Source organism: Sciurus carolinensis, chromosome 5 (assembly GCF_902686445.1).
Source record: "Sciurus carolinensis chromosome 5, mSciCar1.2, whole genome shotgun sequence".
NCBI classification, from domain to species: Eukaryota; Metazoa; Chordata; class Mammalia; order Rodentia; family Sciuridae; genus Sciurus; species Sciurus carolinensis.
The window spans coordinates 147901371-147926919 of NC_062217.1; the positions used below are offsets into that span (position 1 = coordinate 147901371).

Below are 25549 nucleotides of genomic sequence, written 5' to 3' on the forward strand. Positions count from 1 at the left end.
GGAGGCTATCATGCTAAGTGAAAAAAGCTAATCCCCCCAAAAAACAAATGTCAAATGTTCTCTCTAATATGTGGATGCTGACTCACCATGGAGGAGAGGGGGAGTGGACATTCACCAGATTGGACAGGGGGAGATAGGGAGAAACAGAGGGAAGGGAGAGGAGATGGGAATGCAAAAGACAGTAGAATAAATCATTCATAAATTTCCTATATTCACATATGAATACACTACCAGTGTAACTGCATATCATGTACAACCACAAAAATAGGAAGTTATACTGCTTGTATGTATGATATGTCAAAATACATTCTACAGTCATGTATAACTAAAAAGAATAAATTTTAAAAAGGTACATAATAAGTATTAAAAACATCAGTTTCATTCTTTAGTTTTAAGGTCCTTTTCATAATTTATAAATTCATCTATTAATCAAAAGTATCAACTATCTACTGTATGGTTCTCCACCATTTTTTTAATATTTCATTTGTTTTATTTTGATTCATCATACACAAATGGGGTACAACTATTGTTTCTCTGGTTGTACACAAAGTAGAGTCGCACCATTTTGTGTAATCATACATGTACATAGGGTAATGATGTTTGTCTCGTTCTATTTCTCCACCATTTTTAAAGGATGGGGAATGGAAGAAATAAAAGACATTAACTCTACTTTCTTAGGACTTACAATTTAGGATGTCAAAAACAGTTACAGAGAATAACAACTTTCAACCCCTAATATATACATATAACAAAATGTAGCATTTTTTTAATATTGTTATGATGGAAACCTTTTTTATATTATTGTGGTGAGAACACGTGATGCAAGCCTTCTGCCCATTTTTGTTTTTTTGCTATTGAGTTTAAGGAGTTTCTTTTATGTTTTAGATACTATTTCCTTATCAGATAGATGGTTTACAAATATTTTCTCCAATTCCATAGGTTGCCATTTCATGATGATGTGTCTCTTTTTGGGCAGGAAATTTTGTTTGACATAGGCCTACTTGTCTAATCTCCCTTTTGTTGATTGTACTTTCTGTATCATAACAAAGAAATCATTACCAAAATCAATATCATGGAGATTTTACCCTATGTTTTCTTCTAGAAGTAATACAGTTTCAGGTGTTAGACATAAGTCTTCAGTACATTTTGAGTTGAGTTTTGTGTATAGTTTAAGATAAGGATCTAAAACTATTCTTTTGCATATGGACATCCACTTTTCTAAGAGTCTGCTGAAAAAGAAATTAGGAAAACTAGTCCATTCACAGTAACCTCAAAAAAAATTATAATGTTTGGCAATTAATCTTATGAAAGATGTCAAGGACCTCTACAATGAAAACTATAGAACAGAGAAGGAAAAAAAAAAACTAAAAGGAAGCCTTAGAAGATGAAAAGATCTCCAATGTTCTTGGATAGGCCAAATCAATCTTATTAAAATGGTCATACTACCAAAAGCATTATACAGAGTCGCTGTAATCCCCACCAAATTACCAATGGCATTCTTCACAGAACTAGAAAAAGCAATTCTAAAATTCATTTAGAAAAATAAGAGATCTAGAATAGCCAAAGCAATTCTGAGAAAAAAACCGTGATGCTTTAGGCATCACAATACCAGAACTCGATACACTACAGAGCTATAATAACAAAAAAAGCATGGTAATAGCACCAAAACAGACATGAAGACCAATGGAACAGAACAGAAGACACAGATAAATTCATGTAAATACAAATATCTGATGCTAGACAAAGGTGGCAAAAACATTCGTTAGGTAAAAGATAGCCTTTTAACAAACAGTACTGGAAAAACTGGAACTCTATATATGCAAGAATGAAACTTGACCTCTATCTCTCACCCTGAACAAAAGTCACCTAAAGTGTATCAAACGTAGGAATTAGACCTGAAACTCTACAACTGCTATAAGAAAATGTAGGCCTATCATTCCAACATATTGGTACAGGAACCAACTTCCTTAAAAAGAATCCTAAAGCATAAGAAATAAAATAAAAAATCAATAAGTGAGATGGAATCAAATTAAAAAGCTTTTGCACAACAAAGGAAACAATTAAGAACATGAAGAGAGAACACACAGAATGGGAGATCTCTGACACCTGCTTCTCAGGGCATTTATATCCACAATATATAAAGAATTCAGAACACTTGAAACCAAAATAAATGACCCAATTAATAAATGGATCAAAGAACTAAACAGATACTTCTCAAAAGAAAAAATACAACTGACCCACAAATACATGGAAAAAAATGTTCAACACCTCTAACAATTATGGAAATGCAAATCAAAACTACACTGACATCTCATCTCACTCTAGTCAGAATGGCAATTACCAAAAATACAAATAATAATAAATATTGGCAAGAATGTGGGGGAAAAGGTACACTCATACATTGTTGGTAGGACTACAAATTAGTGCAACCACTCTGGAAAGCAGTATGGAGACTCCTCAAAAAACTAGGAATGAAACCACCATATGATCCAGTTATTCCACTCCTCAGTATATACCCAAAAGATCTAAAATCAGCATACTACAGTGATGTAGCCACATCAACGTTTATAGCAACACAATTCATAATAGCCAAGCTATGGAAACTAATCAAGATGTCCTTCAATAGATGAATGGATGAAGAAAATGTGGTATATACATACAATTCAGTATTACTGAACCATAAAGAAGAATAAGATTATGGCGTTTTTCTAGTAAATGGATGGAATTAGAGACTATTATGCTAAGTGAAATAAGGCAAACTCAGAAAGTCAAAGGTTGAATGTTTTCTCAGCTATATGGGTTTGTCGCATATGGCCTTTATTGTGTTGAGGTACATTTCTTCTACAGGCAAGAAAATAATCAACAGAGCGAAAAGAGCAACCGTAGAATAGGAGAAATTATTTGCAAATCACACATCTTATAGGAGGTTAAAAATCTAAGATATATAAGGAACTCAATTCAGTAGCAAGAAAACAGCACAATTTAAAAATAGGGAAAATACCTGAATAGTCAAATGTCCAGTAAGTATATGAAAAAAATGTTCATCATCACTAATCATTAGGGAAATATAATTTAAAATTCAGAGAAATCACACCTGCTAGAATAACTATTATCAATCACAAAGATGAGGGCTGCCAGACATAGTGGTGCATGCCGTAATCCCAGCAATTTGGGAGGTTGAGGTAAGAGGATCACAAATTCAAGGACAACCTGAGCAACTAAGGAGACTGCCCCAAAATAAAAAATAAAAAGGATAGGGATGTATCTCAGTGGTAAAGCACATCTGGATGCAAACCCCAATTCCCAGTACCTAAAACAGCAACAATAGATGAGGGCTGGCAGTGCCGCTCAGTGGTAAAACACTGACCTAGCATGTTCAAGTCCCTGGATTCAATTCCCAGTACCATGAAAAAAAAAAAAAAAAGATGAAAGTGTGGTAAGGATATGGTAACAAGGAAACCCTTGTACATTGTTGGTGAGAATGTAAATAAGTACAGACATTATATAGAACAATATAAAATTTCTTCAAAATATTAAAAACAGAATTATCATAAGATCCCGTAATTCCACCACAGGGTATAAAGTCAAAGGAAATTAAATTAGTATGTTGAAGAGACAACCTGACTCCTATGTTCATTACAACATGATTCATAATAGTCAAGGTACAGACTCAACCTAAATATACATCAATAAATACATAAATAAAGGAAATGTGGGAAAGATATATATAGAGGTATATCTCATACACACATACGTGAATATTACTCAGCCTTAAAAGAAAAAGAAGGGAATCCTGTCATTTGTGACAACATGGAATCCCCAATCCCCAATACCTAAAACAACAAGAAGATGAGGGCTGGTGGTGTTAAGAGGACATGGTGTTAAGTGAGCCAGACAAGAAAACCCAATACCACAAGATCTCATTTACAAGTAGAATCTAAAAAAAGTTGAACTCATAGCAACAGAAAGCAGAAATGTGGTTACCAGAATTGAGGTGAGAAGTGGTAGGGTGGGGAGATGTTGGGCAAAAGATAACAAAATTTCAGTTAAATTAAGAATAAATTCAAGGGCTGGGGCTAGGGCTCAGTGGTAGAGAGCTTGCCTGGCACGTGCAAGGCACTGGGTTTGATCCTCAGCACTGCATAAAAGTAAATAAAGGTTTAAAAAAAAGTTCAAAGAAATAATCTATACCTTTATCCAGACCAAACCATTTTTAAAAAAGAATAAATTCAAAATAACTATTGTACAAGGTAACTATAGTTACTAACAATGAATTATATTCTTTAGAATCACTGAGAATAAATGTTAAGTGTTCTCACCACAAAAATTATGTCAGGTAACCCATATGATAATTTGTTCAACTGAAACATTCCATAATGTATGTACCTCTTGAAACATCATGTTGTATATGATAAATACACACAATTTCTAATTGTCCAATTAAAAATAATACATAAATTTCCTTAAAGAGGATAAATGCTCAAGAAATATTTATTCCTTTTCTTTCAAAGAAGTTATTGCCACTGAGTTCCTTTAGGAGGTTACCATTTTAGTAGATGGTCTGGAACAGGACAGTAACAGGTAGGTCAAAGGTAAAGTAGAAAATAACAAAGGCAGTTAAAGAAGCAGGAAAGAAAGTTGGTGCTGCATCAGAAAGTCTTTATTATATTCATGAACTAACTAAAAGAAACACTCTTTTAGGGAAAAGACTGGGTATCAAAATAGAATGGTTTTTCCCCCTTACCTTAAGCAAAATGAAATGTCTAGGGAAAATCCAAAAAGCAGAGAAGAGAAAGATACCCCGAAGGTAAAATAATTTGGATCATTACCCTCAGTTAGAAGAAAGAAAGAAAAATCCTTGAAGTCTGAAGTACTGAATTCCTTTTTTAAACCATCTCTGATAAATAATCATACAATGATTAAATAGACCACTTCTAGCCTTGGGCTCCATCCCTCTGCTGCACAAGACCATGAAGTCCATGAGCAAAGGAAAACACCATATTTCCCTCAGTTTTGGGAAAAAAAAAAATTCCCTTTGAGGTACCCATAAACATAACAACTTTCTATTTGAGGTAAATGTTATATTCAATGTCATTGTCAACAGTCAAAGCCAATAAATGAGGCCTAGAATGTTTATGTTTTCCCTTATGCATTTGTCCCCTGGGTTCACATTTTTAGAGAAAGCAATCTGAAGGAGGCATAAGAAACTAAGTACTAAAGTCAAACTGCCTCCTGAGATGGCTAGGATAGGTGGGGGAAGGTGTGGACACAATATTCTGGCTCTGCTATTCACTATCTATAAAGGGCTTTCCCACCTCTCCCTCACTGGGGATTGAACCCAGGGGTGCTACATCCCCACTGAGCTTCATCTCCAGCCCTTTCTTTATTTTTTTACTTTGAGACAGGGTCTTGCTAAATTTCTGGAGCTGTCCTAGAATTTGCCATCCTCCTGCTTTAGCCTCCCCAGTCCCTGGGATTACAGGCATATGCCACCACACTTGGTTTCTATGTGAGCTTTAGGCAGAGACTTAACATTCCTCAAATGTTAAGACTCAAATTACTCTTCTATAAAATGGTAATATCAACACTATCTATTTTCCAGTAATATCATGAAAACTAAATGAAACAACATCAAAATTTGTTTTAATTGTGCTTCAAAGAGCATAATGTAGAAAGCAAAAAACAACCATGGGATGGGAAGAAATGTATGCAAGTCATATATCTGATAAGGGATACAGCTAGAGTACATTTTTTTAAAATTCTCTAATGACTCAATAATAAAAAGACAAATAACAATTTAAATGGGCAAAGGATTTAAATAGATATTTTAGCAAAGATACAAATGACCAAAAAGCACAGGAAAAGATGCTCAACATTACCATCAGGGAAATGTAAATCAAAACCAAAATGAGATACTATCTCATGTCCTCTACAATGATCACAATCAAATAGAGACAATAACAAATGTTGAAAAGATGTGGAAAAATTGGAATCCTCATACTTTGCTGGTTCAAACATAAAATGGTAGAGCCATTGGGTAAATTTGTCAGTTCCTCAAAAGTTAAACACAGAATTACCACATGACCCTGTATATATTTCCACTCCTTGGTATATACTCAAGAGAAAGGAAAACAAATGTCTACACAAAAGCTTACACAAATGTTCATAGCAGCATTATCCATATGAGTCAAAAAGGAGAAACCCAAATGTTCATGAAACTGATAAATGGATAAACAAAATGTGGTGTATCCATATGGTAGAATGTAATTCAGCAATAAAGAGAACCAAAGTACTGGTGTGTACTACAACTAGGCTGCACCATGAAAACATCCTGCTAAGAAGTCAAAAACAAAAGACCACATATTGTAAGATTACATTCACATGAAATATCCAGACATACAAAAGGTAGATTAGTGATTGTCAAGTGTCATGGGAAGAGGCAAGTTATGAGAAAATGGCTAAGGGGTACAAAATTTCCTGTCAGGGTGATGAAAATGCTCTAAAATTGTGGTATATGATTGCACAACTCTGTTAAGATACTAAAAGTAACCGGACTGTAAACTTTAAATGGCATGTGAATTGTATAGAATGTGAATTATATCTCAATAAAGCTGTTTTTAAAAAAATTAAAATGAGCTAATGCTTTTAAAGTTTTTAGCACAATACCAAGCCCCTTGAAATTACTCAACAAATACAAGCTGCTGATGTTACTAATATTACATAAGAAATACATTTAATATTTTTAAAAGTTATGCAAGTTACTGATGAGAATCATCTGTATCTTTAACCTCAAAATTATAAAATCATTCTAAATGAAGAAGAAACTTAGAAACATCAGCAATTTTCTAATAATCTAAACTCTTACAAATGTTTACAATAATCAAATACAAGATCAGCAATAAATTTGTCTGGGACACATGTGAAATATTCCTCAACTATTTTACAATTACTGCTTCTTCCCCAGTAATGTGTTCACATTTCTATAATATCATTATCTATTTTATGTCATTTTTCGCCACTAAAGTCTAAGTTATATCACGTCAGGGACTGTGTCTCATTCATTTTTGCATCCGTAGAAGGGAAACAGTAAAATGCTGGTTACATAGCAGGTGATTAAGGAAAAGAACATTTAACAGTGAAAACGCATGGCTTTCTTGAAATTTCTCATCCATCTGAACTCCTATCTCAGCCCCCTTTAACAAGAGGAGGAAAAAGTTTTGACAACTGATGAATTTAACCACGTCTCTTACCTGACAAAAATGCCTCAACAAATGAAATCTTACCAATACATAAAAAAAAAGAAGCCTTACAAGTTTTACCAGTCCTAACATTCAAAGGGTTTTTAGGAAAAGGAAACTAATTTGCAACAGATTACTTAGCTCTAGAAAAGCCCTAGGAAAATGTTGGGATGTTTATTTAATTGACCTTCCATCATCACTAAAGCAAAATGAATGAGAAGTCTCTCCCAGCTCCCCATTTTGCTGTTGCCTTCCAGTGAATATTTTTTTCCTTTGGGCTACCATAAATACTAACATTAGTAACCAGTAGCAAAGCTTTGCTGTTCTCCTCTGCCAACAAAATAGACATTTGCCTAGAAGTTTGTCAGAAATATAGCATCTCATTTTTAACTAGATGCCCATATGATACATATGTACATTAAAAGCTTTGGCATCACTACAATACTTGATGCCTGAGCTCTAGCTCCAAATGCCACTACAGACCAGCTAGGGTGCCTCAGACAAATCACTTCACCCAGAGGTTCCTACCTGGCTGTGCACTTTAGAGTGACCTGGGAAGATTTATTTTTTTTATTGAAATGCTGATGCTCTGCCCTAGAGATTGATTTGACAGTCTAGGACCCCACTATATATCTTCTCCATATTTTTATTGGTATACTACAGTTGTACATGATGGTGGGATTTGTTGTTACATATTCTTAATATGCAAACTATAACAGTATAATTTGGCCGGTATTATTCCCCAGTATTCCCCCTTTCCCTCCCCTCTTCCTTCCCCTGGTCCCTGTCATCTACTCTACTGAGCTTCCTTCAATTTTCATGAGATCTCCCCACACCTTTCTTTCCTTTTTCCTCTTGATATTTCTCATAGGAACCCTAACTTTCTGAGTTTGGCTTATTTTACTTAACATAATAGTCTCAAGTTCCATTCATTTTTGCAAATGACATAATTTCATTATTCTTTTGTGGCTGAATAAAACTTCATTGTGTACATACACCACATTTTCTTTATCCATTCATACAGTGGTGGATGCTAATGTTGGTTTCATACCTTGGCTATTGTGAATTGTGTTGCTATAAACATGGGTATGCATGTATTGTTATAATATGATGACTTTGTTAGGATAAATACCAACACGTAGTATAGCGGGATCATGTGGTGGTTCCTCCAGTCTTCTGAGGAACCTCCATACAGATTTCATAGTGGTTGTACTAATTTACAATCCCACCAACAGTGTGTGCTCCTTTTTCTCCATGTCCTCTCTAGCATTTATTATTGTTCATATTCTTGATGATTGTGATTTTTGACTGCAGTAAGATAAAAATCTCAGTGTAGCTTTAATTTGCATTTCCCTAACTGCTCATGATGTTGAGCATTTTTTCTTTTATTTGTTGACCATTTACATTTCTTCTTTTAAGAAATGTCTATTCAGTCCATTTGCCCATTTATTAATTGGGTTGTTTATTTTTTAGGGGTTAAGTTTTTGAGTTCTTTATATATTTTGGGTATTAATACTCTGTTAGAAGAATAGCTTGCAAAGATTCTCCCATTATGTAGCTTCTATCTTCACATTCTTATTTCCTTTGCTAAGTCAAAGTATTTTAATTTGATACCATTCCATTTATTAACTCTTGGCATTATTTCCTGCACTTTAGGGATAGAACCTAATATGTTTTAAAGTTCCCTAGCTAATTCTAATAGGCAGCCAGAACTGGGAACCACTCTAATCTTCTATCAAATGGGAAACTTAATGGGGTTCTGAGAACCAAATCCTATCACCTTTAAAAGGTTCTTGGTCTAGTAGTTGGGACATTTAAGTGCTCAATAAATGGTAATTATTATTATCATGCCTGGAAATATAGAAATGAATATTCCTATAATAAGGTCTAAACAAACAAACAAAAATTAAAAAAAAAAAACAGGCTCCAATGTATTAGTCTGGTTCCATCCTACAGGTAGGTACCTGCCACAATCAAAAAGAACACATTATCCCCAAGGACAAAATCTTCTTAGCTACAAACTGTTGATCCCAGCTTGAAGGAAACTGAGTGTTAGGAAAGGGGCAAATCACATCTATGTGGTGTCAGAAAGGACAACACCTTCATTTGGAATTTATTGGTGGAGGGTGGGCAAGCCTTATTTCAGCAGTTCTGTAACACAGGAAATCCCCCTTACCACACCTTCCTGATTTACACTGGTTCTTGATACACACCACATGTGTCCTCAACTCTTTTCCCCTCCCCCGCAAGTTTTCAATCATTCTGTTCCACATTTAGGTGATGAAAACTTAAACCTGTGGTTATAACTTCTATGAGAAATTTCATTTTGAAAGCTTGCTAAATTTCAACTTTATTACCATGAGGAAAACAGAAGAAACAAAAGACCTCAGTCATCTACTAACACAAAAACTCCTAGTGAAGACATTTAATAAGTGTAAGTTTTCTGCTGAAAGTTGTTGAAAATCCTGACCTTTGGATTGGGGTGCCATTCATTTGCTTCTACAAATGTTCTATGAAACAATAGCATTTATTTTTCCACTGGTTTTAGGTTACGTGTTTAATTTCACCTATGGATTTTAACTTGGCTAAGCCTGGGCCCATAGTTCCTTTTGAATCTACATCTCACTGATTTTACCTTGAGTCTGCTTTTCCCAGGTGATTCACAATGGTCAGGCAAATAAGTCTGCAATATGGTTTTCCAAAAAATTACAAGGATATAAACACCCAGTCAAGAATATCATGCCTATCAGACCACTGAAAAATACACAGATTTATCTCAATAGTGACTACATGCATTTTTTTTAAAGTGTGCATGGTTTAGTGACTGTCACCAGAAAGTTCAAGTTCTATTTCCAGCTCCTCTACTTACTCACTATGGGCCTCCTTTGTAGCAATCAGACAATGCCATACTTTCACTGGGAGCACTGAAATAGCTAATGGATGTCTACATTTACGTCTTTTCAATTCTTTGTTGGAGTTCTCAACAGTGATACTGGCATCCCAGAGATACTCTCAAATTCTCTTCTGTTACATGTTGAGAACTGATTCTAACAATATCTTGGGTTTGTGGCACAGTCTAAAGAGGATCTTGGGTTCAAAACCTAAGTTACCAGGAACACCATTCTGCAGCCTCTTTAGAAGTGTGTCAATGGAGAATAGTTCACACCATGCAAGAAGCCATAACTAAACTGAACCCCAAATTTCCTACAAGCAGACATGGATTCTCACAGAAACCACAGACACATTCTAGTCTTCCAGGTAAGCTATTTCACATTGGCTCAACCACCTAGATACTTGTGTTCTGTGATGAGTTAGCTGTGATACTTGATTTAAGAGTGTCAGGCCTGAAGGTAGAAGTTCTAATCCCAGCACCAACACTTAAAATCACGTTATTTTGAACAACTTCAATGAGTCTATTTTCTCTCTTATAAAATGGAGATGTTCATATGAAATAAGATTACTGAATATAGTTGCTGTGAGGACAGGAGTTTTTATAATCTTTAAGGAATATTACAAATGTGAAGTATAATTATTTTCTCCTGCAAATGACTGATTAGGAAACTATTCAAAAATGGCTGCCTTCTGACTTCTTTAGTCTGTTTCTAAGTAAACATGCCAGGTCTTTATAAATCTCTCTTCATAAGCTAAGTAGTATTCAAATTCATAAAACAGCTTTAATAAGATAAGTGACATCCAAAGAGAATCAAGAAATCCTCAGCCAGAGTTTCTTTCAAATCACATAGTGATATACTATTTGAACAAGAGGTCAAAACGTTTTCAGTGTATCCAAAACTTTCCATCTGTATCCAAAACTTTACAAAGCACTTCTTTTATTAAAAGAAACCATATTTTGATGCATAGGGTTAGTTTTGCTCTAGCCATCTTCTTGACATTTTCCCAAAGAATGTATTATAGAAAAAGGATTAAGATGGATAATTGTATATAAAGAGATGTTAGGGGGAAAAATTTAGATCAAGGTCTAATTTGGAGAGAGATATAATACTTCAGCATGGCTTTGCTAGAAACTACAAACAGCAAACAGATAAATTCTTAAAAACAAAAAAGTACCAGTGAAAGAGAACGGTTAAACAACAGCTCACCCACATTCAGTTATTATTTAGTCAATGAAAGATAGGTCTGGAGCAGTAGCTAAGTGGTAGAGCACTTGCCTAGCATGTGTGAGGCCCTGGGTTCAATCTTCAGCACCACATAAATAAAGGTATCGTGTCCATCTACAACTAAAAGAATGCATTAAAAAAAAAAAGAAACAAACTTTAAAAAAAAGAAAAAGAAAAAGAAAAATAGACCAAAATTACCAGCTAAAGGTTCTATAATAAAAGAGAAACCAGTAGAGCAGAGAAAGGGACCAGAAGAGCGAGGAGGGGAGAAAAAGGGAAGGTATTAAAGAAGGAAATTAACCAAATTATACTGTTACATTGTGCTCATGTGTGAATATGTAACCATGACTCCCACTATTATGTATAATTATAATGTGCCAATAAAACTTTTTAAAAAAATTTTTCTAGCTTACACAAGATGATCCTACATTTATATTTAAAAATTTATATATTTCTGTATGTAGAATGAAAGGACTGAAAAGATATATGCCAGATAATTAAAAATGGTTATATCTATGGATTGGGATTGGGGGTAGAACACAACGAGAGGCTTTCACTTTTTATCTGATGTATGTATTATTGACTTTGTATTAATTAGTATACAATGTACTGTTAGTTAACAGAATGAATAGAAAGTATAAAGCTTTAAAAAGAAATGAATAAAGAAGTTAAACATCAACCAGAAAAAATTCTATGAATTAAAAAAAAATAAAAGCAGGAACAATGAATGAAAGAGATGTTGCTTCCTATAGCATGTTAAGCTGCCAAGTAAGTAGGAAATAACCAGTCAATAAGTATTTAGTGAATAGCTACTAAGCAAAAGTATTATACAGATGTTGTAGAAACTGCTGAAAAGCCAGAATATTATAATAGCCGAAGGAATGATTTTTAGACAATAAGTGCTTTAAACATTTAGGCCCAAAAAAAGTTTCATGAATTAAAAAATGTAATTAGAATTACTTTGAACTTAGAAAACGAATCATAGAGAAAGACAACACACTTAAGCAGGGTTTTGAAAAGTAGGTAACATTCAGAAATAGCTAGAAAGTGGCAGAGGGATGATAGGGCAGGGGATTCAGCAGGTTAAAGATGAAGAAAATGGCAGAGAGGGTAGGAACACTGTAACAGGAAGCTACACCATCAGCTTATGAATAGATTTTGGGTTCCTATGGGAAGACTGAAAGAAGCTGGTCAAGGAGGGTGGGCGTGACTTCAGAGAGCCTTAAAAAGCTGGTAGACAGTAAAAGAGGCCTTGAACTAGTAGATGAGGAATGTATAACCCTGAAGGTTTCACTCTAGACAATGACAGGAAGAAAGCAGAGCTTCAGAGACTAACAATCTCTGACAGTAAGATGGAGAGTATCAGAAGATAAGGGACCCAGATGAGAGGTTACAGTACAGGTGTGCAATGGTAAGTGTCCAAACCACATGGAAACAGCCACAGGGGAATCAACAATAATTATCATTTAGCCCTTTTCTAAAAGAAAGATTCAAATCTAACTGAGGCTAACATAAAAGTATTTCCCCTAGAGGAAATGTCTTTGAATCTGTGTTGGTAGAGGAATAAGGAATAGTGTGTTACAGTGCTATAACAGGAACAGTGAAAATCACAAACTTAGGAGTGTGACTGTCCTGGATTCAACAACAGCACAGAGGATTACTAGCACAATTACTTAAATAACCCCTGAGACTTGGTACAGAGTATATAACCTCTTTGTTCTTTGGTTTACTTCATTTTAAGTGAATTCATTTAAGTGTTCTCTGCTTAAATTTAACAAAATCTCAGTTTGAAGAGAAAGACTTCAAGGACTTGGAGGAAATATGAAGGAAGTAAGGGTCTTCTTGAAATCTCATGTTTATCAGCGCCCCTATCCTTCCATAAGGCTTCACTAGGCTTAGAACTTAAATGAATTAAAAGATGGAGTACAGTTTCAGTAAATAAATACAAAATAACTTAATTCTAAAATTACCCAGCAATTTTTCAAATATTTTCAAAGTCTTCTACAATTTTTCAAAAGTTTTTATTTGTTTTTTTTCTTGCCAATCCCCTTACATCAATAATACTGTTGATCCATTTTTATAATTCCCTTCAATGCATGTGCTTCCAAAATACTCCACCTTCCAAAAGAAACCATAAGTTCTATTCAACTCATATTGCCAAATAAAGCTTAAATAAAGCTTAAAGTGTGACAGCCATTTCTTTCAATTATTTTTGTGTCTCCTTATAATTATTCTTTCATTGTTTTATCTAACAATGATTTTGTGTCCTATCCTACAAGAGTTTGAATATACTGATGGGAAAGCCTATGGCACTTTTTTTTTTTTTTTTTTTTTTTTTGGCTCCACAAGACTTTTGGGTTCCAGATAAATGAATGGATGAATAAGTTAAACCACGTATGAATAAAAGACTGGATCCCTCTCTTATCTAAGCACAAGATACTGAGTACTACTCTTCTGTCAAAGTCCCATGTCTTTTCTGTATCTCTGTTTATTCTGTCTCTGTGTATGTGTATCTCTCTCTCTCTCTCTCTCTCTCTCTCTCTCTCTCTCTCTCACACACACACACACACACACACACACACACACACATACACAGATTTCCTACAGGTAAGTGAGAAAACAAATGTAAAATGCAGAAGAACTCAACAAATAGCAGCTATTATTAGCATTATCATTATTCCCTCCTAAGGCCAGCCAGATCCCTCCTACAAAATGCCTCTCCTGACTAGCACAGCTCTTACTTACCCCATTTCTCTTAACTCCCACATCCCTTATAGCTTTCTCTGTCCTCTAACCTTTGACTATCTCCTGTTTTGGTCTCATCATCATTATTTCTTATGTGTCTTAGGATTCTGACATCTATAATTTACAGAACATCAAAATTAGACATTAGAAAATATAATCATTTTTCTTCATTTTACAGGTAAGGTAGACTTTAGGAGAGTTAACAACTAGTCCAATGACATACAGCTGAAGTGCGATTATCACTGGGATCTCCTTGTGAAGTTCATAGCATAAGCAACATTTAAGCCTGCTATTTAATGGCTAACACCATTGGACCCCTGTCCCATAACTCATTAGATAGATGGCCTTGGGCAATTTACCTAACTGCTCTGTGCCTCAGTTACCCCATTTGTCAAATGAGATAAACTATTTTTTTCATAGGGCTGAGGGTAAGAGTAGATGTGTTGATGTATATAAATTAAGACAATCTAGAACAAAATAAGCATTCAATAATGTTAAATAATATAATTATTTTATTATTGTTATTATTTCTGTTATTAAGCTACAGAGAAATATCCATTCTTTCACACTATTTCAGAAATAATGTCTTTCAGAAATAATGGGTAATTTGTCTTTTCCCAACTTTTCAACCTCATTTTTCATCCTTCAAGTCACTTTTGTCTTTTCAGACACAGGGAAAATAAAGGACCAGTTTAACCCCCAATTTCCTTAACACAAACTAGATACATTATAGTAGTTCCCTCTTATCTGCATGGGATATATTATAAGACCCCCAAAAGATGCAGGAATCATGGATAGTATGGAACTCTATATGTATTATTTTTTCCTACACATACACATCTGCAATAAAGGTTTATTTATAATTAGGCATTGTGATATTAACAACTAATAATAAAATAGAACCATTATAACAATACATTGTAATAAAAGTTACATGAATACTGTCTCTCTCTCAAAACATTTTGTCAGATGATATATGCACCTCATCTTTTCTAAATATGTAGACTCCTATCATTCACTCTTCATTATTTGCCCCACACACACACACACAAAAAAAAAAAAACGTGGATTAGCTTTGTAAACGGTATAAATATTTTTTTGACTTACTGTGTCTGTTCCAGACAGGCTGATGACAATTATGTCTATCTGAATTTTCATGTTTATCAATGCCAGTGTGTTTTGATTATAAATTTCTAAAGACAAAAGTCACATGATTAAGTCAGTAAAACATAATTCTGGAGCACTTGGACTCAAAAGATAGCATATTTATAGAAGAATTTCACAGAAATTCAGAGAAAAAGGGAAAAATTAACATATCTTAGCAGAGAGTACTTGGACAGACCTGTGAAAGACCAATAAAATTTGAATTTGAGAAGGAAAGGTGTGTGTTCATGGAGAAGGATATAGCATTTACAAGGTGTAGAGTGAATGAACTAAGCAAAGAGTAGTCTGAGTAAAGTGGAAAGATGACACTAGAGAAGAGTAGGAAATTATATTGAGTATGTAAGACCATAGCACTTTGAGAATACAGTTCATATTTTATTCTTCTTTGTAGTTCCAATTTCTAGCACAATCTTGGCATATCCTTGATAATCAAAAAACTTTTAGTGAATTGAGCAAAATTATTATTTTTCACTGTACTAAAGTAAAGAAACCTGAATGAAACTGAACCTGATGATGAAAGCAAAAGAATAAAGGAACTCAACAAACTTGTACAGGATATTTATATCTTGAACAGCACTAGTCACTTGTCTGGAAATGTGTATTCACTTTGCCTAAATTACCATGCATAGACAAGGGCAGAAGATAAAATACCAGATTCTCTCATTCCCCCATACTTCCCCATCTTGCTTTGTCTCTCTCCTTCTTTCTCTCCCTCTGTCACCATATATATACACACAGTGTACAAAGTTCCAATCCATTGAGACAGCTGAGAAATTAACTAAGGCATGAAAAAAGACTGAAGCTAAGATTGTTAACATCTAATCCATTTTGATTAGAGTCTCAGAAAAGCCTCCTGACTCCAGGAGCCCAGACCATGAGACTGGCAGGCTAAACAGACCCAGGAAATTTTGAAAAAAAAAAAAAACAGTTTTTTTTCTAGAAGGTCCCATACCATCAGTAGTGCTTGGGAAAAGAGAAAATTTAAATGAATTTAGCCAGAGAAATAATTATATTTGGTATTGATGAAAGTAGCATAGTTTGTATTTAAAGATTTATTTGCTGGCTTTTTTGATTCAGTGAAATAAATTAAGTCATCCCAAAAAACTAAACTCCAATGTTCCTGGTCCCTACTGTTTCTGGCACTATGTACATGACCACAATGACTAAATTATGAGTAAATGACATGATAACTAAATCTTCACTAGATACCACATTCAGATTCACAGGGGTACAATAAACTGCAGCTCCTAAAGGTACCAAATTACAGAAACATTACAAAATGCATCCATCTTGTTTCCAAAAGGCTGAATCAAACTTCAGGTAATTATTGTCACCCATAAATAAAGTACTGAATTATGTCAAATTCTTTAAAAGTTACTGGCAGACAAATTGTAAAATGCCAAATGATGAATCTGGAACAGAAGATTTTCTTAGGCCTAAAAGTCTCTAAAATTGATTTTGGCTGGTACTGATAAAGTGACAAGAGGTCAGAGTAAATGATTTGCCAATGATACCTGGACCTCATTTAATTTCCTGACTCAGTACCAAATAGAAGCCTAGAACTAGATGCTTACTCAATGAGTGAATGAATGAATATTATAAAACACAAATCTGTTTTTACTATACAAAAGAAGGAAGCATAACATAAAAAGTATTAAGCAAATTCTAAAACCCTTATTTTATAAATCCTGCATTACAAGACTCTAATAAATTATTCAATTTGAAATTGTCTATATTTTAAGATTGCTTCATAACTCAAACCTTGTCAAGTACAGTTACTATAACACACTTTAGCTGGAAGACATGAATAGGAAAGAGAGGATAAGGGAAGGCAAGCATCATTGAAAGCCCATGTTGAAAACGTGCCTTTCTCTTCTTCGGTGGAGTAAAAGAAGTCATAACACACTTTTTTTTGTTTTGCCATAGAATCAATTCTATTTTTCTATGCCTAAAACTGAGATTCCTATAACTGGACTTTAACTTACTCAACCAACTTTTTTCACTCAAACATGTACTTTCTTATTTCTTTCTCTCTTCCTCTTTTCCTTTTCTCTCTCTCTCTCTCTCTCTCTCTGTATTTGGGGGATACTGGGGAGTGAACTCTGAACTGCTCTACCACGGAGTTTCATCCCACGCCCCCGCCACCACTCTTTTTTGTATGCTTGTTTTTTGAGACTGGGTGTTGCTAAATTGCCAAGGCTGGCCTCCTTTTACCTCAGTCTCCCAAGTCAATGGGATTGTGGGCTTGTGTCACCATGCCAGACACTCCTTTTTAAATTATATATTTTAAAACTAACAAAAATATTAGAACATCTTAAAACCTAATTAAGACATAATTCTAGCAATATGAATTTTGCTTGGGATAATTTTAACATGTAGTTTATTTTCCATATTTTTCTTTAATTATAAACATTTCCAAATGAGCAAAATTATGCAAATAGGCTTCCACAGAAAGTTCTAGCACATGAACTAAGATAATTTCTAACACGTACTTTACATGGGGGTCTTTTTGCTGCAAAAACACATATAAGGCTTTGCCTCAGATTTTCTCTTGAGTTAAATGGCCTATTTTTCAGTCTCTACCTCTTCAATCCATTCCTCTTTCATAAGCCCAACCTAACTCCCACTTAAGTCTGGCAGGATTTATTTCTTGTTACACCCTAATAAACTATTACTTTCTACTTACTTCCATCCTATATATTCTTTGTGTTACTCTTCACAAAGGAAGAAAATTTAAGAACATGTACTAAAATCATCATATTTAATTAATAAATATCATGGGGGATATGCTTTGAAGCTATGCTAATATTCTGTTCTGCTCTGACATTTCATCTACTAATTTCAACAATGATTGGGGATTTGTTTAAAAAATTCTTACTGTTGTGTTCTAATGGTGATTTGGGACAATATCTTTTATTTATTTTATATTTTGCCATTCTCTGTCCCGCATAAAACTAAAACACAGATGGTAATACATAAATATTTTTAAATGTAACTGGATCTCAAGAAACATTACATGAAATAAAATGAGAAAATTAAAGGTGGATAAATTCAAAGCAAATATGTATTTTGGCAGTTGTGCTATTCTGATGTCATGTGTCCTGACTGATAAAATGGGAATAGAAAAGAATTAAACACCTCACCTTCATGAAAACTGGGAAAACTTGCTGAAGAAAAGAGAATAATAATAATAGTTAGAGTTCCTTAGAGTTTACAAAGTATACTCACATTCATCATTTAGCATTTCAGAAGCTTTTTAAAGACAAAGTCTTCAAATGAAGATTTTTTTTAAAAAAACAAAAAAATTGTGAAAAAGCACTGTTACATCATAAATTGGAAAATCTGGCACAGAAACTACACAAGGCTAACAAAGAAAAAGTAAAGGCAAAAACAACAACAGAGTTGGGGTTGTAGCTCAGTGGTAGAGCACTTGCCTAGCATGTGTGAGGCACTGGATTCGATTCTCAGCACCACATATAAATAAATTAAATAAAGGTCCACTGACAAAAGCCTGTAGTTCCAATGCAAAACTTTAAATTACATGGTAAGTTGATTCAATGTACAGCCCAAAACCAAGACAACTTTGACAACCAAAGATAAAAATGCATGATTAAAAGAATGAAGAAGGTCATTAAAATAAGCATCAACAATGGACTTCATGGGAATATACCCTCAAGGCAAAAAATTAATGGGATCTTCATGTATTTTCATTCATTTCTTCATTGGTTACCTCCATTTTCCCAGGGCCTTCCACTGTATTTTTAAACTACTATGTACCCAAGAATATCTGTTAGAGACCTACCATGTATCATATATAATGCCAGATATTTACACAATAATTAGCTATGGTCCCTTACCATAAAAGAATTTACATTCTTTAGAAAGGCAAAATAAATATGAATATGATAAGTTAGATATCAAAACAAAGCAGAAAGGTCCAAATTAACAGCAGAAAGAGTAAAACCTATAACAGTCTAGAGGGAAAAAAGACTGCTTAGAATATCCTATTCAAGAAAGACTTTATGCAAATATGAAATGTCTGCAATGGGCCTTTAAGAATTAATGGGTTGAGGCTGAAACTTGAACAGAGCCAAGAGAATGTCTTTAAAGGCAGAAATACATTGGTTAAACTAAGTATGGGATTGGGATAGTGAAGGTGCTGTAAGGAGATAGTGGCTAATCAAGGAGGCCTGTATTAAAAAGTAATGGAAACACAGAGCAAAAAAAAGTAAACTGAGACTGAAAAGTGAAAGATGTGAATGCCACATAGAAGAATTTGAAAAAAATTTATAAGCAATCCAAAAATAATCAAGGTTTTTGAGTAAAAGAGTGACATGATGCAAATTTTAGAAATATTAAGCTGGCTTTTGATGCATATAATAAATGCTGTACATCTTAATTAAATATGTGGTTATAGCCATATAGAGGCATACAACTAAAGCACAATTAATATATTACAAGGAGGGTCAGATGGAGCAAAATAAACTTAAGAACAAAAAAATTAGCCCAAGATTTCTTTGTTGGGAACAAGTAAAGCATAACATATCACAGAAAAGAGAAAGTTAGGCAAAGGTAAGACTCCTAGGGTATAAAGGACTACCCTATTTTTACTTCCTTTATTATCATCACTATGTTTGTATGAAATTCACAGTGTCTAAGCATAGAGTGGAATAAGTAATCGAATTAAAGGTGTAACCAGAGAAGCTGCCAAAGTGATATATAAACAGTGGCTTTACAAAGTTAGAGAAAATGCAATTGCTTTAATGTGCTTGAAATGTACTTTGAAAATGGAAGCCACATGTCTTATTAATTGCATTATTAATTCAGGACAAAACAAGAAAAAATCACATCAGGGTAGCTGAATTAATGAGAAAAATGTTTTTTGCCCAAGCTAAAACCATCACTTCATTTTAATTTCAATATATAATAAAACTAAAGAGTAATTTCTTCTCTCATCTCCACAAAAAAAGCCACTTGAGATTCTTACCACCATGCCTATAAGCCCTTAATTTTCTCAAATTATTCATTAAATCAACCACCTTCCTTCTATATCAATTTCAGTCTTACCTAATCTTTTTTCACTTCTTAATCTCACTTTAAAAACCTTAACGATATGTTAAAATTTCCAGAAGTTGTCTTTAATAAAATAAGAATCCTTAGCCTTATAGTGTTTTGCAGTCAACAAAATATTTTACACACATTACCTCTTGGAATCCCCACAGAAGCAATGCACAGCAGGTATTATCATATGTTATAGGGAAGCAAATAAGCTGAGGGCCATTCATTCATAAGTGATAAAAACCATGTCTATAATGCAAACTTACTAAGTCCAAATTCCATATTCTTTTTGTTCTATCACTGAGTATCACAATGTACTAGCAGGTGTATCATACTACTCAAAACGTACACTGTTATTCTGTATTATGTTTAAGTACACACGTTTTTAATAAGGTGCCTTGAGCCCAAAGTGCCCATTACAGGGCCATTTACTAAGACAATCAAATTATTTTAAGATGCTCATGATGAGAGTTACCAGTGGATAAAAAGTCAAAAGAAAGTATAATACTTGCAAAATTGTTGAGATTATACCAAAAAACATTTTTGCCTTGATTTCTGCACTGAAACAACAAAGACAACATGAGTAATTTAAAGATATGTGAGCATCAAAGGGCAAAAGCAGGGCATTCCTACTCTCTTTAACTCTGCTAAAGCCTCAAATACTGATATAGTTCAGAGCATCTTATTACCAGAGAGACATAAATCAAAAGGAGTTCAGCAAGGAGCAATAAAACAGATTAGTGTCTGGAAGGACTGACTTTAAAGAAAGTTTTAAGAATTAAATCCAGGTAGTCTAGATTTTTGTTTAAAAAAAATCAGCTAAGAGGAAATCTTTATTTGAAGCTAACATTCATACCAAAGACAAAAATTATTTTGAAGATAGATGTCTAAAACATGCAAAGGAATCATTGTAAATATTTGGAGAATATTATTAAGAGAAATTTCAGAAGAAATCTCCAGGCCAAAATCTATGGGATAGAACTCCCTCCCCAAGGAGTAGTGAAAACTACATTCCTAGAGATATTTAATACCAGGTTGGATGAAAAATTAAAAAAAGATTTCATAAGAAATGATCCTGCATTGGCCGCTGAAGTTGTGGGATGACAGAAGATAATCTCTTAGATGTTTTCTATTCCAGGTTTGTTTGCTTGCTTTAATTCCATTAAGTTCTATGTGGCACGGCCTTCTGCCAAATTTCTTTTCTCCCCATAATGCCCACTTTATACTTCTAGAAAGGCAAACAAATTTTATCCTTCATTTTAAGCAAATTTCATTGTTCTAATGAACTGATAATATAATCTTAGGTATGAGGTTGGGAGAAAAAGGCCAATTTCTAACTTATAAAGTTCTTTTTATCCACAGCAATTCCTAGGGTTCTTACAAGGTTTTCCTAACTAAAGAGGAAGTAGTTTAAATGGATTCAAAGAAAAACTCTCCCACCAGGAAAATCATCAATATATCCCTTCTTGTGTCTGATCACAGAGCTGACAGTGACCCTGGGAGCTATAAGGCTCTGGGTCAAATTACCATCAGAGCTGCTGTTCAGGGTTATCTTTTTTCCTTTCGGTATTTTATGCTGAGTGACAGCAAAATCTACTTGCAATCCACATTTTTATGGCAATGACTTTTACCTTTGAAAGGATATAGCCTTAAACACCTCTACTCTTTGGCAAATGTTATTTTAAAAAAAAAAAAAAAAAACCTAAGTACTAGTCATGCTTCAAACTCAAGAAGCCTCAGCCTTGCTCTGTCTTTATTTTGTACTTTTATAAAATGTTCCTCAGCTACCTTTGAAATAGATACCAGTATTTCTCCAAAGGTCTCATTCAGTAAAATCCCAGAAAGCACAATATTTCCTTATAGCTGATGTATAAGGACAAGGTGTAACAAAACTGTAGAGGCTCTGAAAACCTGCCCCTGAGCCTTTTAAAAATAAAATTATGGCTTACACAATTATGAGAAGGGACAGCAGGAAAGAGCCCTCCAAGAACCAACACTAATGCATCTTCTATCCAATTTCAACAGCATTAGTGACTGAAGACACATCATTTCTCATCACACCTCTTTAAAAGAACGTCCCACTAGCCACACAAAGCTCATAGATATTAACAGCAAACCTTCGAAAAATATTTAAATACCATTTTCATTTTTCCCCTAGTAGAAATGGATGTGTTCAAACCTAAAAGGATTAGACTCTAACAATGGAACAGAATTTGTAGTTTTCAAAGCCCTTCCAATACTTAACTCATCTGACTCTGGCAGCAAAGAAGGCTGACATTTGCGATGCATTTTTTTTTTTTTTTTTCCAACGAAGGGAGGAAATGGAACTCTAAGATTAGGCATTTGAACGACAGATAAGCCACTGTTGAAGTTTTCAAACTTTCCTCAAGGAGGGACGGAATTAAAAGACGTTATTTCAGAAAATTTTAGAATGAGTTTCTAAAAAGGCTGAATCTCTCTGTATGCTCATACCAGGAAGGTAAGAAATAAGAAAAACAAAAAGACGTGTGCCTAGAATTTGGGGAATGAACTGTGACTCTGACAATTCAGTAATCTGTGAACCTATCTGAATTTTCTCAAGAAGCCTGCTACACTTTCTCCCCACAGGACCAGAGCCTGCCAGAAGTTTCAGTTATCAGTTCCCGGCCTTGGAGACTGCAGTCCAGCAAAAACCAGGCAGCTGGTACTAGGACGACCTGGAGATCCCTCTTTGCATAGTCGTGTCAGGAGTCTCACACATTGCGGGTGTCCCTCACCTGCGGCTTCCAGTTTATCAGGGGAGCTTCAACCAAGCTCTCTTCCAAATCTGCCCCCTACAAAGGCGCAAACGCGTGCGCGCACACACACACACCCACTCACATACTCACTCACACACACCAGGTGCTCATTCCGATCCCAAAATTTTCTCCCACCCTGCAGGAATGGGGACCAAGTTTCTCACCATCCTCATAGTTTTTGAGATAGTAATCCGGGCCCGGGCCCCCGCGGCTTTTCGCCGGGTTCCTCAAGTTCTGGAAGTGCAGGAAGTCGGTCCTTTTGCCCCCGAAGCGCAGAAAGGCGGGCGAAAGTCCCCGGGCCAGGGTCACCAGACGCTTGGAGCTGCAAGGGTAGAGAAAGAGAGGAAAGGATCCCAGGAGAAGGCTAGAGCGGGTAGGGCACCGAGCAAGGCCCTCTTCTCACTCCCTGAGGGAAACCTGGAGGGTTTTTTGTGCCTGCCCCAGCCCAGGGTCGCGCGGCCAGGGGCTGCTCCGCTGCGTCTGGAAAGTGCCAGGCCTCCAAGTCCACTTTGCCCTCGGCCTCGCAACTCCCCCCGGGTTATGCCTTCTATCCCCAGCTGTCCACTACGGCCGCCTCCCACCCGATACCTGGATGCCCAGGGTACTGATTTCCAAAGGGTTAGAGATTATGTTTGCTCGGAATGTGTGTATGGGGTGGGAGGTACTGTGAACATGGGGCCAAGGCGCAGTTGTCTGGCTTCTGCCACTGCCAGGAAAGTGCTCCAGACCGAGATGCGCAACCCACCGACCGCCAGCCCCCGACCATTGCCAAACTTTCACGCCGTAAGCCCGCGTTGTCTCCCTGGCCCCAGGGGCACCGGAACCTCTGTGAAGTGAAACTTTTGACTTTTTTTCTCTCGGACCAGGCCCAGCACTAAGGTCAAGTGAATTCCGAGTTTTTTTTTTTAGTAAAAATTTTTATTTTTTTTTTCCATTATAAAACTTGTTTCCCAAATCCCCGGGCCGTGAGATTCTCTGAGTCAATCTTTGCCTTTCCAGAACATGGGCGCGCGCGCGCGCGCGCGCACGCACTCAGACACTCACAAAGTAAAAGCAATGTATTTTTGATCCTTCAGATAATTCAGCCTAATCTCAAGAACATCTTCTCCAAACACCCTAAATTGGGTTCCTTTTTCCTTCCCATTTGGGTCAGTTTGGAAGTGCTGGGGAGGTTTGCAGAAAAGTAGAACTGCCGGTGGGTGAAATTCAGTGGAGCACCAGAACAATATTTACATCTATTTAAGTTCAGGATTTCCATCAATAGGTTTTTAGAAACTAAACGCTGCTGTTTGGGGAAAGAGTGGGTAAGGAACCATGCAAATGCTGTTAATGAAAGTTCCGGGTCTGTAAGTTATTTTTAACGCTGTGCTGGTTACGGTTCTGAAAACTCCAAATCAAAATGCATAAATTAAAAAGCATGATAAAGGAGGTGTATAAAGAGAGAGAGACCAAACGGAGACTCGGCTTTTAGAGAATTTTTTAGAAGAGATGTAACTACCCTGAGAGTTCCGGTGGCAAGAAGGATGATTTGGCTGTGACTCCAGGACCCAGTTCCAGGTCGCGCGCAGTTAAGGCGTCGCGTTGACCCGCTGCGGGCAGTGCAGAAGTCCGCGTCAGTCCTGCCCCAGGGAAACGCAGCATTTCCAACCACCTTCCATTAAGAAGCCTGTTCTGCCAATGCAAATGCGCCCCTCCCGGGTTTCTTTCTGGAAAAGTTGCCTTACAGAAATTTTTCTACAGCGGGCAAGCATTTGGAGCGAACGGGCTAATATTCTTTAAAGAAAAAAGAAAGAAAGAATAAGAAACCCGGAGGAGTTCGCGCAGCTGGAAGAGTGCAATGCAAGTGGGGCGTGCATTTCGGAAACCCTGCTGCACCCCAATTCTTATGAGCCCAGAGACACGCTCTGCAGCACACGAGAGCTTTCGAGGAGGAAGCCTGGCGAGGCAGAGCTGTTCCCGCCCTCCCACCATAAGCACCCGCAGGACCGAAATGGCCTCCGCTGCGGGGGCAACAACCACTCAGTCATCAGGCTACGCTCCCCCCATGTGGAAGGAGCGCTCCACGTGGCGGCTCCAGCTACCTGCGGCATCCGCAGACCCCGCCGAGGCCAGAGAGAGACACCGAAATCTGAGGGGCGGGCGCATCCGGAGAAACAAAATTCAAATTTCCGAAGGAGTGAAAAATACTCAAGAAAGACAGGCAGCGGACGCGGCCCCGGGGCAGAGGGGTGGCATGAGAGCTCTCAGGACTCTGGTGGAGCCCACAGCTGAGGCTCCAATGTGGAGGGAATTTTTAAAAACTCAACACTTGGATTTGATATTGTAGACGATTTATTTATTATTCTATTTTCCTTTTTCTTTAAACACTGCAACTCTGTCTCTGATGGGAAACGATCGCGTTTGCCTGCTTAATAGTAATAACCGGGGAGAGGGACATCCCAATTAGATT

At 36.0% G+C, this 25549-nt stretch overlaps 1 protein-coding gene across 3 annotated transcripts in view; it reads right to left on the reverse strand.

Moving 5' to 3' along the window:
• Hpse2 (heparanase 2 (inactive)) overlaps positions 1 to 25549 on the reverse strand; it is a 799708-nt gene that overhangs the window by 772878 nt on the left and 1281 nt on the right. For 2 of the 3 annotated variants that reach the window (XM_047552318.1, XM_047552316.1), the window contains exon 2: positions 23265 to 23422. In XM_047552318.1, coding sequence (XP_047408274.1) covers positions 23265 to 23422 — 158 coding nt within the window. Of the gene's footprint in view, positions 1 to 23264; positions 23423 to 24598; positions 24986 to 25549 lie in introns of those variants that run through there. The other variant, XM_047552317.1, reaches the window with a different exon arrangement.